General features: G+C 38.6%; 1 protein-coding gene across 9 annotated transcripts in view; it reads right to left on the minus strand.

Moving 5' to 3' along the window:
• Window positions 1-15,825, minus strand: part of LOC121424266 (integumentary mucin C.1-like) — a 49,837-nt gene that overhangs the window by 21,945 nt on the left and 12,067 nt on the right. For all 9 annotated transcript variants that reach the window (XM_041619895.1, XM_041619891.1, XM_041619889.1 and 6 more), the window contains exon 3: window positions 14,724-14,825. In XM_041619895.1, the coding sequence (XP_041475829.1) occupies window positions 14,724-14,825 (102 nt within the window). The remainder of the gene's footprint in view (window positions 1-14,723; window positions 14,826-15,825) is intronic.

Here is a 15,825-nt window from a genome sequence, read left to right on the forward strand (position 1 = left end):
TTAAAAAAAAACGGTTGTGATAAATTTACAAAACCAAAGTTAGCAAAAAGAATCTCACCAGTAGAAGTACTTGGTGTCGGGCAATGTCGGAAGGAAGGAAGAAAGAGAGAAAGAAACGGACAAAGAGGAAGAGGGGAACATAAGGAAGGAGCAAAATCAAAGACAGAAGGAATGGGGTAGACAAGGTTTTCATTAGGTAAACCTGTGTGTCGGTTTAATTAAAGATGCGGAGTCTGAAATGTTGGAAAATTTTCCAATCGTCTGTTACACAAGAGCAGGGTTGTTTAATACCCCTTTTCCACTAGGGCCAAGGCACCGTCAGGACAAGGCGCAGAATGTAATAAGTGTAATCCGGGACCTTTCCGAAACCTGTCCGGACAGCGCGTTTCCGTTTTACACCCTGGCGAAGGCATTTTCCGGAAAAGCGACTAGTGAAGAGTCTACACACGTCGCTGGTTGCATGCAGCGTGCGACACAGGCGAGTCCACCACCGCATGCAATTTGCACAGTTACTGATCAGAGCACAGAGTTCCTCGGCACTTCATGTACAGAGAGAGCGGCAGTCAGGAGTGAAATCCGAACATGCTTTTGCAGTCGCGTTGTTTATGATAGTTTTTTTTTCTAAAAATAAATTATTAACTAAATGAATAGAATGACAGGCAAAATCAAAATAAACAGATACTTATAATGGAAAGACAAACTGAAGTTTGATGGATTGATACACTTAAAAGATAGATATAGAAGACTGATAAATATATGATGGGGTGTCCAAACTTCGCGCACTTTTCAAAAATATTCATCAGGCTTAATTTTGTCCACAAATTATTCATAATTTATACAAAACCAATTCAAGAAATAGTTACCACATTGACGACAAGATAGTAAACTATAAAATCATGGACGAAAATGTAAAGAAGTTCACGGGTTTCGCCAGTATCGCGATCTCAAAATTCTATTCCAATCGGCGAATGCGGGCTGTGCTTGAAAACCGTTCAGAAAAAGTGTGACCTAACTTCGCGCACCAAAGCTTTTGTGGAGATTTAAACAAAAACTCAAGCTCAAAAAGTGAAATATTTATATAAAATTCATGGCAAAATGCTATGGTTAGTACCAAATTTAACTCACATTTTTTATGATTTCTGCTTGTAAAATGGTGATATCGTGATGCTTGTTGCTTTCTTCAAAACGGGCGCTAACGGTGACAAATTTGCCGATCTTTTGCCTATATTTTCATGAATACTGGACTAATCCTAAAGAAACTTTCAGCGAAGGGTAATTGTAGGTCGCTTTTGACATTGATGATGTCAGATTTTAAGGATATTGGCTAGTTTTTGAGATAATGACCGTCCGCGAAGTTTGGACACGCGCGAAGTTTGGACTCACTGCCATATAGAGACAAGATAGACAGATAGATAGATAGATAGAAAGAGAGAGAGAGAGAGAGAGGTGGATAGGGAGAGATGGATGGATAGATAGATAAATAGAGAGAGGGGGAGAGACAGAGAGGTCGATATATAGAGGGAGAGGGGGAGAGAGAGAAAGAGAGAGAGAAGGATAGATAGAGAGGGAGAGAGATGTAGATAGAAATATGGACGGACAGAGAGAGAGAAAAAAGACAGACAGATGCTAAAGAGGGAGAGAGATAGAGAATTTGAGAGACAGATAGATAGATGTTAGATAGATAGAAAGATAAAGAATGAGAGAGAGGCAGAGAAGATAGACAAATTAACAGATAGATAGATACATAGATAGAAATATAGATAGAGAGAAATAGAGAAAGACAGACAGATGGATAGATAGAGATAGATAGATGAGAGATAGATAGATATTAGATAGATAAAGAGGGAGAGAGACAAGATTATTAACAAATTAACAGATAGATAAGTTCAAAAATAGATAAATAGATAGAGAGAAATAGAGAAAGACAGACAGATGGATAGATAGATGGATAGAGAGATAGATAGATGTCAGATAGATCAAGAATGAGAGAAGAGCGACAAATTAACAGATAGATACTGGAGTTACATAGGTAGGTAGAGAGAGAGAAATAGAGAAAGACAGACAGATGGATGGATAGATAATTTGAGATAGATAGATGTTAGATAAAGAATGAGAGAGACAGAGAAGATTATTAGATAGATAGATACTGCAGTTACATAGATAGAGATAGATATATAGACAGATAGAGAGAAAGACAGACATCAGCAAATCGGCAAGCCAAGGCAAATGATCAAGGCAAACATTCGTATTGAACCTGGAAAGCTCAGCTGCATTTGAAAGTACGGTATGTTCTGCGGATAACTTCGGTGCGGACTTTGGATCGCGCGCCCATCTGATAATGTAAACAAACGTAGACGTAGACTCTTCACTAGTCGCTTTTTGGCTACTTTTCCGGAAAATGCCTTCGCCAGGGTGTAAAACGGAAACGCGCGTCCGGACATTCCTAGGAGTATCCGCACGTTGTCCTAAACCCTTCCTGGTGTTAGGGAAATCAAAATTTGTCCGCATCCAAACTTTGGTCTCGACTAAAATTTTGACGCGGATATAAAATTCCTGACACCTTCGGGACCTTGTCCTCTCGATGTCCTGATGATGTCCCGCCCTTCCTTAACCCTTCCGCATCTTCCGGAAACCATCCTCGATCAGGTCAGCTTCAGGAAGCAAAAAAGAATCCATGCAGAATGTTTCAGGAACGTGCGGATTGGAATAAAAAGGCAAGCGGACTGTTTCAGGAACGTGCGGATTGGAATAAGATAGCAAGCGGAGTGATTCGGGAACGCGCGGACGGGAATAAGAGGGCAAGTAGAACGTATCAATAATGTGTGGATCCAATGCACATATGTATGGAACGAGTACACAAGTAGCAAAAGACATATGTGATCAGTTCACTAGAGGGGCAACGGGACATGTTACAAGAAAATAACATTACAAAAAGTAACGAAGAACGGGGTCAAGGTGCCTACTTAGTATATCACTAAACAAACCTAAAATTTATATTTCAAGAGTGTTCTAAACATATCCTGTGAGCGCGAAGCGCGAACTGATTTTTTTTGAAGGGAGGGGGGCGTTACAAACTTTGAGGAATATTTCAAGCATTTTCTACTGATTCTAAAGTGGACATTTCAAATATTTCTTGCATTTGTTAAGCTGGTAGTGATGCGAGCAGGTATACTGAACAAAAAGACGTTTCAAGCAACGTTTAATTATGAACTAGATTATTTTAATGTACTCGACTGAAAATATGACCGTTTAGGCAGCGCTTGACTTTACGAATAGGACAAATATCTCAAAATAAATAATGGAGGCATAGATTTCAAACTAAAATTAAAGTTTATATTCTAAATGCATTTTAAGCACTTATTTGATCATGAATGAGATACGCACATTAGGTAATCAATAAAAATAATAATAAAATCGTAATGATAGCTAGTTTTTATATATCACAGTTCTTAGAATAACCCAAAGCACCTTATACCATATTATTACATCAGTCATTCATTTCAATCCCGAATGAAAAGTGCACAATTTCCACTCCTTGGAAACATTTCTTGCATTCATCGCAGCCTCCAAATGGCGCTGGCAAATTCAAACATATATTAACATTCGCATCCTACCGGGTACCCATTTTGCACCTGGGTGGAGAGTGGCAAAGTGTCAATTTCGCCTTGCCAAAGGATGCTATATAGACCGCAGTGGAATCGAACACACAACCCTCTGTTTAGAAGGCGAGAGTCAGAACACTACACCACAGCTTTCACAAAAACGAATAGACCTTAGTAAAAAAAAAAATCTTGCATAGGACATGTTTCTCATAAACATAAAATGTGAGCGCGAAGCGCGAGATTATTTCTTTTAAACATGAAGCACTAAGAACAAAACCTGTATTTCTTGTAAAATGATCAGGGTGCACAACCTTCTAAATAAACTATTAGAAGTATGAAAAGCGAAATGAACTATTTATTTTTACAAATTGACCTAGCTGAAACGCTGAAAGGTTTACTATTTGAAAATTCTCCCTTCTTCCCAATTTATTCAATCCTCTTCTTCTTCTTCTCCCCTCTTCTTTCCTTTATTTCTTTCCCCCCCTTTTTGCGCAGCCGATAGGGCGTTGCGATCGCATCGTCCTCCTGTATTGTCCATTTACATTCGTTTCCTAGTTTATTTAATGGGTACAAGAGGAGGCCACGGCGATTAGACACTGAATTTACAATTCGACCAAAAGTTTAAACCAATATTTTTTTTATCTTACACTTATAATCTCAGCCAATTTTCTGTTCATTATCACGACTATTTGTTTTTCTTGTATTCTCTTTCACCTCTTTTTTCATCTCCTTTGTTTATTCCTACTTCCTTTTATTTGGTCGTTATCTCTCTTAAATACTGGGAAGGGTAAGCCTGCAGCATGGGCTGGAGGGTCGTATCAGCTCGGCATTTGCCCCTCTCTGTTTTTTTCTTTTCCACCATATCATTCTGTAAGTTTCCCTCCCCTTCCCCCCCAAAAAAACTTCCCCCTTCACTTATTTATCTTCTGTTTGCATTTTTAGGGTGAGGCAATGCCATCTCGCACCTCAGTTCGCATGTGCCTGTCGAATGCAAGGTCATGTTGCATCCTAGCTTCCGATTTTCTTCCTCTTTTGTCTATATTCATTTGTGGAAAACTTATTACAAAGTGATGTTACAAATAGAGCTCCGACTTTCATATGAACATATGTGACTCGGCATACCGAAATGAGAGACAAGTCGGAATTTTTCAAATCCAACTTTTTTTGTGATTATTATTCCCCGTTTCTTTACCTTTAATTTGATATATCACTCGACCCTTAGGAGTAAATATTAGTGGAGATATTAGCTTTAGAATGGAGGAAGAATTTGGCTCTTGAAAATAAAAATCAAGAGAAAAACGCCTTCGAAGTTTGACTTCCGTTTTGACCCTGCTCCATGAAAAAAATATATTTTGCCACCGCCGAGCTAACCGAAAGGCCCTAGTAACCGCGTGCCAAAAAAGGCGAAACGATTAACCAATGAGGAGGCTGCATTGAGAACAATAGTCAACTTGTTAGTCACGCGCGACTGCAAGACGAAACAACGTTCCACGTCAATCAATTATCGTCTACGTACACATCATTGGTTAAACCGGGGTTTTATAATAATCTTCGTGAAAGAAAAAAAGAATGCCATGATCTCCCTTATTAATTAAATAAAAGGCGGGGTTAAAAAGTTGGACCTAAAACCATGGAGGAGATATTGTGCCATCGGCTTGTTTGAATGTCGATGGCGTTTACTCTTACCCGGACTCGTGACATGTAGTCTATCAAGCGTGTCATTATGACCTGAACTTTAACCGCGTGTTCTAAAAAAAATATCCCTTGTAAAATGGTAAGATGGGCCTTCAAAATAATTCGTACCTCACCTTTACTTATGTGCTCATGTTTTATTAATATTTAAGTTAGATTGAGACAGTGTGAGTAAAAACGCGAATAATTTGTTCAATAAATGGGTTCAATATCGTACCCATCATGGGGGGGGGGTATACAGCATTGAAATGATTCAAAATTAGAACAAAATACAGAAAGGTATAATGAAAAAAGGTTAAAGTGATTCTAAAAGTGATGCAGAGAAAAAAAACCTTGACATAAACGTCTTAATTCTACAACAAAAAGAGCCAGGAGGTACCATGAGTAATTAAGTCCCATCATAATTTCCAACAGAGGATGGATTAGGGAAGATACGCTTTCACTTTTTAAACAAACAAGTGCACACCAAGTTACAAATAATGCGTAAAGGATTTCCATGTATCTGAATGCAGGATATAAGAGCAAAAATGTCGTAGCCGCGGGGATCGGCGCCTGACCGCGCTCTCCATGTATAGCCAGACACAGCTCGGCCATGGCACCTCCAGCATGAATGCTGATTCGGATCAAATCAAGCACAACCAATATTTTATTCTAACACAGTAACAGATAAAGAATGAGACCATGCAAAAGCCTTTATAAGATTGAATGATTTATTTTGGAGGAGAGAGATCCCCTAAAAGAGAGAGAGAAAAACGTAATAATAATAATAAATAGATTTAAAATAAATAATAAAATCACCAAGTCTCATTTTAAACCTTAAAACTAGCCGCCATTTTAAATCTAATTGCAAGTATTAAAAACATTACAACAAGACAAACCCGGTTGTGTTTATAGTTCTCTGTTTTCTTTGTCCGTTTTGTTAATTTTCCAATCGAACTTTTGACTCATTCCATTCTACCTCAGCTTGATTTCCCGCCGTTAATTGTTTGCTATTTTGTGCATCTTTGTCATTTATTTCCCTTTCTGACTAATCACGCTAGCATAATGGAATGATTTGTTCTTTCTCACATGTTCTTTCCTTCCTTTCCCGCTTTGTATGTTTTTCTTACTTTTTCATAGGCGGATCCAGCTTTTGGCGAAGGGGGGGGGGGCGTAATGCCGAGCGGCATACATATTTTTGTACTTCACCGGCGCCATAAAAGTACAAATTGAAAAAGGGGTAAAGTCTGACCCTGTCAAAATGTTCTTTTCTTTCCTTCATTTTTTAAGCGGCGCCTTTTCGTTCTTTTATTTTTTCAAATATTAGGCCCCCCCCTCCCTGGATCCTCCATTGTTTTTTTTTTCACTTTCACTTTTCCATTTCTCCTTTCCCCTATCCTCGCTTTCTTTCCCTTTCCTCTTTTTGTTCCCTTTCTTAATTCCGCCCCCACCGTTTTTAATTATATTATGGCGATGAAATCAGCAAGGGCAGCCTGCCCCCTGCCTGTTACACCACTGATATTATTTTACAAGAAGAAAATTGAAATTTTAGAGAAAGGACAACAGAATCAGTAAAAGCTGTGTCATATTTTTTTCTCATGTTATCACTGTATAATACCGATCCCCTTGCTCTTGTCTTTGTTTTCGCTAATTCCTTCCTATCCCTCTCTCCCTTGTTTTCGCTAATTCCTTCCCATCCCTCTCTCTCCCTTGTTTACGTTAATTCCTTCCCACCCCCCCCCTGTTTTCGCTAATTCCTTCCCATACCTCTCTCTTTCTGCCCTGTTTTTGCCTATTCCTTCCCACCCCCCCCCCCGTTTTCGCTTATTCCTTCCCATCCCTCTCTTCCTCCCCTGTTTTCGCTAATTCCTATCATCCCTCTCTCTTTCTGCCGTTTTTGCTTATTCCTTCCCACCCCCCCCCCCGTTTTCGCTTATTCCTTCCCATCCCTCTCTTCCTCCCCCGTTTTCGCTAATTCCTATCATCCCTCTCTCTTTCTGCCGTTTTTGCTTATTCCTTCCCCCCCCCCCCCTGTTTTCGCTTATTCCTTCCCATCCCTCTCTTCCTCCCCTGTTTTCGCTAATTCCTATCATCCCTCTCTCTTTCTGCCGTTTTTGCTTATTCCTTCCCCCCCCCCTTGTTTTCGCTTATTCCTTCCCATCCCTCTCTTCCTCCCCTGTTTTCACTAATTCCTATCATCCCTCTCTCTTTCTGCCGTTTTTGCTTATTCCTTCCCCCCCCCCCCCCGTTTTCGCTAATTCCTATCATCCCTCTCTCTTTCTGCCCTGTTTTTGCTTATTCATTCCCATTCCTCGCTCCTTTTCGCTAATTCCAATTACTCTCCACCCCCTTTTTCGCTTAATCTTTCCCATCATTCTCCACCCCCGTTTTTCGCTTATTCCTTCCCACCCCCCCCCTGTTTTTGCTAATTCCTTTCCATCCCTCTTTCTCCCTTGTTTTCAGTCCCTTCTAAAAAAAATAAACTTAAGTAAAGAAGAATAAGTACAATGGCAAAGTAGCGAAATCGTAGCCTATGAACTCTTGGATAAAATAAGATCATTAAAAGGCACACATTAAAATCTCTTTAAAGCACGGGCGGGAATGAAAGGATAAGGGGGATCCTTGTTTTTATTTCTCTACCACAGCCCGTTCTATTGCTTTTGATTTTATGTAGATTAAAAATTATAATCACAAGCCCTTTGAAGCACTTTACTTCAGGGGCGTTGGAGCGAATTTGAAGGGAGGGGGGGGGGGGCACACTAGGAAAAATGGCACCTTCTCGTTAAAAGGGCACTAAATCTTTTTTTTTTAAAAAAAGAAAGGCTTCTACAGTAGTGTGGTGAGCGAATTTTTTTTTTTTTAATTGGCTGTAGTATCGACGCTGCGAGCGAGCAAATACCAACTTTTTTTCTAACGAAAATCCAATTTGTCTTAGATTTTTACATAGGCCTATTCAGAATAATGTCATATCTCTCTTTCCTTCTCTTATTCTTTCTTTTTTCTTGCTTGTGATTTTTGTTGTTGTTTTTTTGGGGGGAGAATCCCCCATCTGTACTCATCTACCCACTCACCTGACACATGAAAGTTACTAATGCACGTATGATTATTTTTTCCCTCAGAATATTGCTTTATTTCTTGTTTAAAAGGGGCACTCGTTATACACCGTGACAAAACTTGTCCTTCCCAGGTGAAAGAGGCACAGCGTGTTGGTAAGGGGCACTTTATTTGGGTAAAAGGGGCACTGATAAGAGAAAGGTCACCTATATCAGAAAGCAAAGGGGTCCCTTTAACGGAATAAAAACGGGCCATTCTCGGGTGTGAAATGGGCTGCACGTACAGAACACGTTTGTGATGGCATTTGGGGGTAGAAATTGGCATACGAAAAATGGCACTTGCTTACCGACACACAAATGAGAAGATCAAACTGGGAAAGAACGATAAACCGAAATATGAAGAGGATAAAACAAAGATAAGAACAAGAAGAAAAAGGGCGTGGAGGAAAAGACGATGGATGTGGCAAGGAAGAATAAAGAACGGCTGTGATATAAAAAAAATAGAAGATCGAACGGGGAGAAGAAGGATATAGAACAACAAAAAATAAGAGGGGAAAAGAAGAGGAATAAGACGTTCGGATGAGCAAGAAAGAGAAAGAAGGAAAGGGGGAAGAAATGATGTAAAGAGGAAGAAAATAGAAATGGAGGGGGAGGAATAAGATCGTGGGGATGAGCAGGTGAGAGGGAGAACGAAAACAAAAATAATATAAATTATTAAGGAGGAACGAAGATAAAAGGAAGAGGAATGAGGCGGTGGGTGAGGGAGGGAGAAAAGACGGAAGGAAAGAAGAAAGAAAAACCGGCAAAAAGAGAGAAGAACGAGAAACAGAATTATGTGAATAGAAACGAAAAAGAAGAAAAGGTGAAAATAGGGGGGAAAGGTGGAGGGTGAAGAAAGGGCAGAGAGAAGAAAAAAAAGAGGAGAAAATAATCGACATAGAAAAAAAAGAGATCGAAAGGGGAAAAGAACGGAAAACAGAAGAGGAATTAACGAATAAGATTAAAGAAGAGAAAGGGGTTGAGGAAGGATAAGGGGGGGGGGGGAGATTTAGAAAGAAGAGACCGACTGATCTGAAAGAAAATTGCGAACGAAAAGGGGGAGCAGTAGAAAGGAAAAAATAAAACACAAGAAAGACGAAAGAAGAAGGTAAGAGAATAACAGAGAGGGAAAGAGAGAATAGATCTGGGCAAAGTCGAATGGGACAACGTGACAATGACTTTTAGGAAATGATAATTTCAATAGGTGTATTTTAAATGACTAATAATTTTCAATCAATATCGTAAGACCCGTATACCATTATCCAAAAATTAAAAATGCAGGCCTACTGCATGGTCCCATATTTCATTTGTCAAAGTCAGGGGCGGATCCAGGATTTACCAAAAAAGGATTTTTTTTTTGGTACTTCGTACCCGCCAAAAAACTGACAAGCAAAAAAAAAAAGAATAGAAGTCTTCGATTTCAAAAAGGGGTACATCCGGGGTACATCTCGGCTTCAATGGCATTTTTACATTACAAATTTTGTTTTTTTTTTCTTCTCGGGGGGGGGGGGGGACGTGCCATCCCTGGATCCGTGCCTCAGTTGTCTAAGTTCTGACATTTATTTCTTTCTCTATCGTTCATTCAAACATGATAAAAAAAATTGAAGGCAAAAATAGTTGGAAATAAAGCCCACAAAGCTTTCATGATGAACTTTTTTTCTTTTGTTAATGATATACTGCAGATCAATTAACCCACATTCGCGAACATACAACACTTTTATGTATTTTAAACCCTTTATTTTGAAATTAGAGTTTTCTCATCGAAACATCCCGATCACTTGCAAATAATAAAGAGAATCTTCAACATGTCCATGTTATGTTTTATGAAATTAATCCTCGCCAACAAACCGTGTTATATAAACACTTTGCGTTTACGCATGACCTTTTTCGCGAGACAAGCTAGCTATACACTCTAAATCAGGTAGGCCTATCAATCTATCGCTAACGCCCCCGCCTAGTACCAACTACCATTATTACAAAAAAATAGCCCTTTAGAAGTTGAATCCCGTTTGTTAACTTTCAGAAGCCCCCTTTTCATTACAGAATACCTATTGAAAGCGATGCTTTTGATCTTTCTTTTGAGGCTCATTGAACCGATCGATCGAGCGGACGGTCGGTGGACGCCGCCAGCTGTACTTGAGTTTAAATGAATAGCCAATCAACAATGGCGTTACGTTGCTAGGGGCGGAGCTTAGTATGAAGCGAAATTCGATGAAATCGAGCGTGCCAAGTATCAAAAAATTTCGAACTGACCGAAAAAAAACACTCGCAGAAAAAATGTTTTTTTTATCACTTTCCCGTCATCAAATTCACTCATTTTTTTCACACAGTAATTATGAAACATGGAAGAATCTAAAAATGAAAAAAAAAAAAAAATCTTCAAAATTTTGACTTTTTTATTAGTTTGTCGAATTTCTAGGAATTTTCATTTGCGACTTGTCTCTCATTTCGGTATGCCGAGTCACATATGTAGTCCTATATTCAAAGTTACCTTAGTAAAAAAGAAAGATTCGTGATAACTTGATACCATGTATAAAAATGCACAAAATATGCTTTCACCATATCAAAAGTGAATGCAACATCATACACTGAAATACATACTATACGTTATTCTCAGTCCCCGTTTTAATTTCCATCCCTCTCTATTCCCCCTTTTTAATCATCTTTCATTCATTTTTAAAAGATTTTAATTCATCTTTGTTTTTTACCTCCCTTTATTTCTCCTACCCATTTCTCTCAAGTTTTCCCTTCCTTTTCGTCCCCTTCCCTTATATTATTTTAATTTCGGGCAAGACCCTTCGGCCCCATGGATCTGCACCTGATAAATGGGGACATCCCGATAGACCGCCGGTCCGATAGACCGCAGGTTCGATATACCGCGGGTCCGATAGACCGCGGGTCCGATAGTCCGCGGGTCCGATAGACCCGCGGGTCCGTTAGTCCGCAATGTTTGTAAAATTATGATCAGGGCCCTGTTGTATAAAGAGTTACGATTGATCCGATCAATCGTAACTTTATGGAAATCCATCAGTGTCATAATTTTTTCTACGAAAACTTTGCACAATGTCCTTTTCATGCAAAGAGAAGCGCAGTGAATTTTCAATTAAACAATGAATGCATGAATTATATACATCACAGCTAGAAAATATTTTGAACAAACATGCATAATAGATGATGAAGTTGCTGGCCGTCCATAGTTATGATTGATCGCATCAATCATTACTCTTTGTACAACAGGGCCCAGATATATCAAATGTCATCGAGAGGTCCAAAGGTCAAATGCAGGTGGTATATCAGGTGCGGATCCATGGGGGGGGCGAGGGGGAACTGCCTCACCCCCCACACCCCAGCTCAAAAAAAGAGCGGGGAGAGGGGAAAGGGAGAGAATAAAGAGAGAGAGAGGAAGATGGGAAAAGAAGAGAAAAAAGAGTAAGAGGGAGAAGAAAGAAAAAAAAAGAAAGGAGAAAGGAAAATGGAGAAAATGAAGAAGAAAAAAGAGGAAGGAAGACAATACCATTTAAAAAGAGAGGAAGAAGGGAAGAAAGAAAAAAAAACAGAGAGAGGGGGAAAAAGAGGAGAAAAAAGAGAAAAGAGAGAGGAAAATAGAGAAATAAATGACGGAAAAAAGAGAAAAAAAGGGGGAAAGAAAAGATGGGGAGAAAAGCAAAGGGGGAAAGGAAGACAAGAAAAAAAGAGAAGAGAAGGGGAGAATAAAGAGAAGAAAAAGAGAGAGAGGAGGAAGGAAAAGAAGAGAAGACGAAAAGGGGAGAGTAAGAGGGGAAAGAAAAAGATAAACAAAGAAAGAGAAAGAAAGGGGAATGAGGATAAGAGAAAAAAAAAGAAAAGGAGATGGGAAACGAAAGAGGGAGATGTTGATCCGGACGTCGATTTGATGTTCGAACTAGGCAGCGCAAAAACGACGTTCGAAATATGGGGAGCCGAACTGATGTTTGAACTGGGAGGGGGGCGCCAAATTGATGTTGGAACTATGGGAGCGCCGAATTGATGTTCGATCTAGCGGGGCACCAAATTGATGTTTTAACTAGGGGAGCGCTAATTTGAATTTTGACCATAATGCGACAAAATACATGTTTCAGAGGAGGGGGGGGGGCAAAGTTTGTTCAACCGAGGGTGCAAAATTGACCTTGAACTTAGGGGGGTTAATGCGAATTTATTTTCGACCGGGGTGCAACATTGCTCGTATTGCCGGTTTAGAGTGAAATATGCCCAAAAAGCTTTAATAGATGCGGCTGACTTAAAATATCCCGTTTTTACGATAATAGACAAAAACAATGTTTTCGTGTTTTAAGTCTGTTTAGCGAGACTGATATCATGTTTAGGGTCACAAAAAAGGGTTTTTATCAAATGCAGCTCGGGGTACGCGCTCGCAATATTTGATTAGTGAGGTATGCATCCTCTGCGTCAATCCCACATGTAAGTGTTAGTGTTTTTCAAGTCAACATACATAGGCCGATCCAAGGGGCAAATATTTTGCCCCCCCATGGTGGCGCAAAAATGGGGGATAAGAAACAGGAAAAAGAAGAGAAAAAGACAAGTAATTAGAATAGGAATGATACCTTAAAAGAGTCCTTCTTAAGTCAGTATATATAATAATTGAGCTCGCGCTTTACGCTGGCATTATTGTTTAGTTATATACGCATCCCAACCTCACAGTTTTCTTTATGCTAACTAGAAGCACAAGCTGAAAATATTTGATATTCTAACTTGACAACTGACAATTGTATTTTTTATTCCATCATTATAAAAGTTTTCAGCTAGCTCTTCGCGCTCGCATTAATTTATTAATTGATATGCATCGTGTTCATCATGACAACTATTAAGTACACATCCCGTGATGTTACAATATAGTGTTTTGACCCACTTGATAAAAATTTGACCTACGCCTGTCGATTCAAGGGCTTTAAAAATACATTTGTGATCAATCGAATCGAATGCTTTTTTAAAGTCGATCGATACAATGTAACCATCGTTTTCTTCGGTTTTAAGGTAGTAAAAGATATCATGTACATTCCAAATTGCCTCTGCAATATTTCCTCCTTTAATAAAAGCATGTTGATCTGGATTGATTATTGAATGTATTACTTTTTGTAAGCATGTAGAAAGAACTTTAGAGCATATTTTGACATCAACATTAATCAATGAAATAGGTCGATAGTTTTCACAAATCTTTTATCCTTGTTTGGTTTAAGTATCAACGTAACAACACTCTGTTTTTGACTTGAGGATAATTCGGATTTTATAAAAGAATAATTTAATGCCGCTACCAGAGGGCCAGACAAAATGTCCCAAAATCTCACATAAAATTATTTTATGAGTCCGTCATTACCTGGTGATTTTCCGACTGGCATTGCTTTAACTGCTGCCTGACATTCGTCAATTGTTAACAGACCTTCATAGCTATCCGGGATTCTTCATCCAAACATTTAATTTCATTTTACAAAAAAGATCTGGCATTAGAATCGTCCAACTCAACATGCTGTTTCGAATACAGTGATTTATAAGAATGTTTCATTTCTTTAAGAATAGTATTTTCATCTTCTAGAACTTCATTTTGTCCTTCTAGCTTACGAATGGTAGATTTGTTTTGATGATGCTTTTCAAGAGACAAAAAATATTTTAGTAAACATAATTTTAATAACAGAGACTTCAAGTGATTTTTAGAAACCATGTCATTTCTTTTGGTAGATTATATGACTGACTATCCTCGTCTAAAAACAAAATAAAAGAAAAAATGAAACAAATGAGATAAGGCAGTATGCTATCCAATCATGGAAATCTATGTGTGTGCCATGTCAACTTCCAGTAGTGGAAATATACAAACAGTACTAACCACAAGTCAACATAAAAGTCCATGCCATGACTTGCAGTGGATTGTGTGAAAGATTTTGATCACATGCCTCATTTCTTCCTTTCCGTATTGGCTTAATCTGCATAGTAACTGTATGTGTGTGTGTGGGGGTGGGGGGTATTTAGGCTATCAGAGTCTATTTCTGACACACGGAAATGCAGGCCTACTCGGTTTTAAATCTTCTTTTTTAAGTACAATATGATTTTTAATACGTACAATGTATTCTTCACCATGCACTTTTTAACTTGACAAATAAACCAAGATTTTTCACCGAAAAAAGAGAAAAACTTGGAGGAGAGGGACAGCACTCCCAAGCCCGCCAGTAGTATGGTGTGTGGGGTGGGGTGTATTTGTGTTATATAAAAAAATGTAGAGTCTCTACCAACATCACATTTTTTATTTATATATTGATATTTCTGGGAAATCCAATGTAGGGGGAGGTTATTCATAGGATGAAATTATTTGTATGCTACGAGTTGACATTATTACCTTGACATCGTTTGCCAGTAAAGCTAAAGAGACAGTGACACTCATATCCATTATTGGTCTCATTACAGGTACCTCCGTGTAGACAAGGGTTAGACAAGCAAGCTGTGGGAGGAATAGTCAAAGGTTACTGCTCTATTAATGTATACCAACAATATATGGGAGGGTCTGTTAAAATCAAACGTTTCTGGTCGATTGAATGCAATAAAATCAATATGGAAAGCACTTCCTAATTATATGAGAAATATACATGATTTAGATAAGATTAAGACTTCCCTCAAAGAGTAAATGTTTAACATGTAATGAATTCAGTGCCCCACACTATTTACTTACTTTCCAAGTGGATAGGGACATGCGTAGCTATGTGTTATGCGCTATAAAAGAGCTTAATGTGGATTAACGCCTTGTCAAAGGACGATAGCCCAGGGTGGGATTCGAACACACGACCCTCTGATTACAAGGCGAGAGTCAGAACCGCTACACAACGACGCTTCCATCTTTTTTTATCCAAGATAACCATAGCATTAGAAAGCCCATATTCTTCTACTACTACTACTACTACTACTATACTACACTACTACTACTATTACTACTATTATTATTATTGTGCTCAGTTAGTTGATTGAATAAACACGCACTCAATGATATTAGACCTAAATGTATGTTCGAAACTTCTTTATGACTGGCAACACTATCGCTTCTTTGAAATGCTAAAAATTGAAAATGAAATGACAGCTCATCTGTAGAGGGAAAATGAAATAGGTCATGATCATATTTCAAGCCTTGCATGCTAAGCTATAATAATCACACCAAGGTCTGACAATATAATCATTTATGCATGACTAATCACGAATTGGAATTATGTGCAAAACAAAAGCCAAACTTCGTAATTCATTTTTTTTAACAGCTACAAACGAAGTATGAAAAAAATCATTTAATTTTGACCTTTGCAAAAAGGACAATAAGGCAACAGTAGTCAGGTATCAGTTCGCCTAAAATCGTTTGCGAAGTGCGAAATATGATTGAAATACTCAGAATTGGATATCAGATGAAAACTTATCATATCTAAATCTGCCGTGCGTTACGCTTCAATAAAAATAAAGAT

This window comes from Lytechinus variegatus, chromosome 11, assembly GCF_018143015.1.
Source record: "Lytechinus variegatus isolate NC3 chromosome 11, Lvar_3.0, whole genome shotgun sequence".
In the NCBI taxonomy this organism is placed as follows: domain Eukaryota; kingdom Metazoa; phylum Echinodermata; class Echinoidea; order Temnopleuroida; family Toxopneustidae; genus Lytechinus; species Lytechinus variegatus.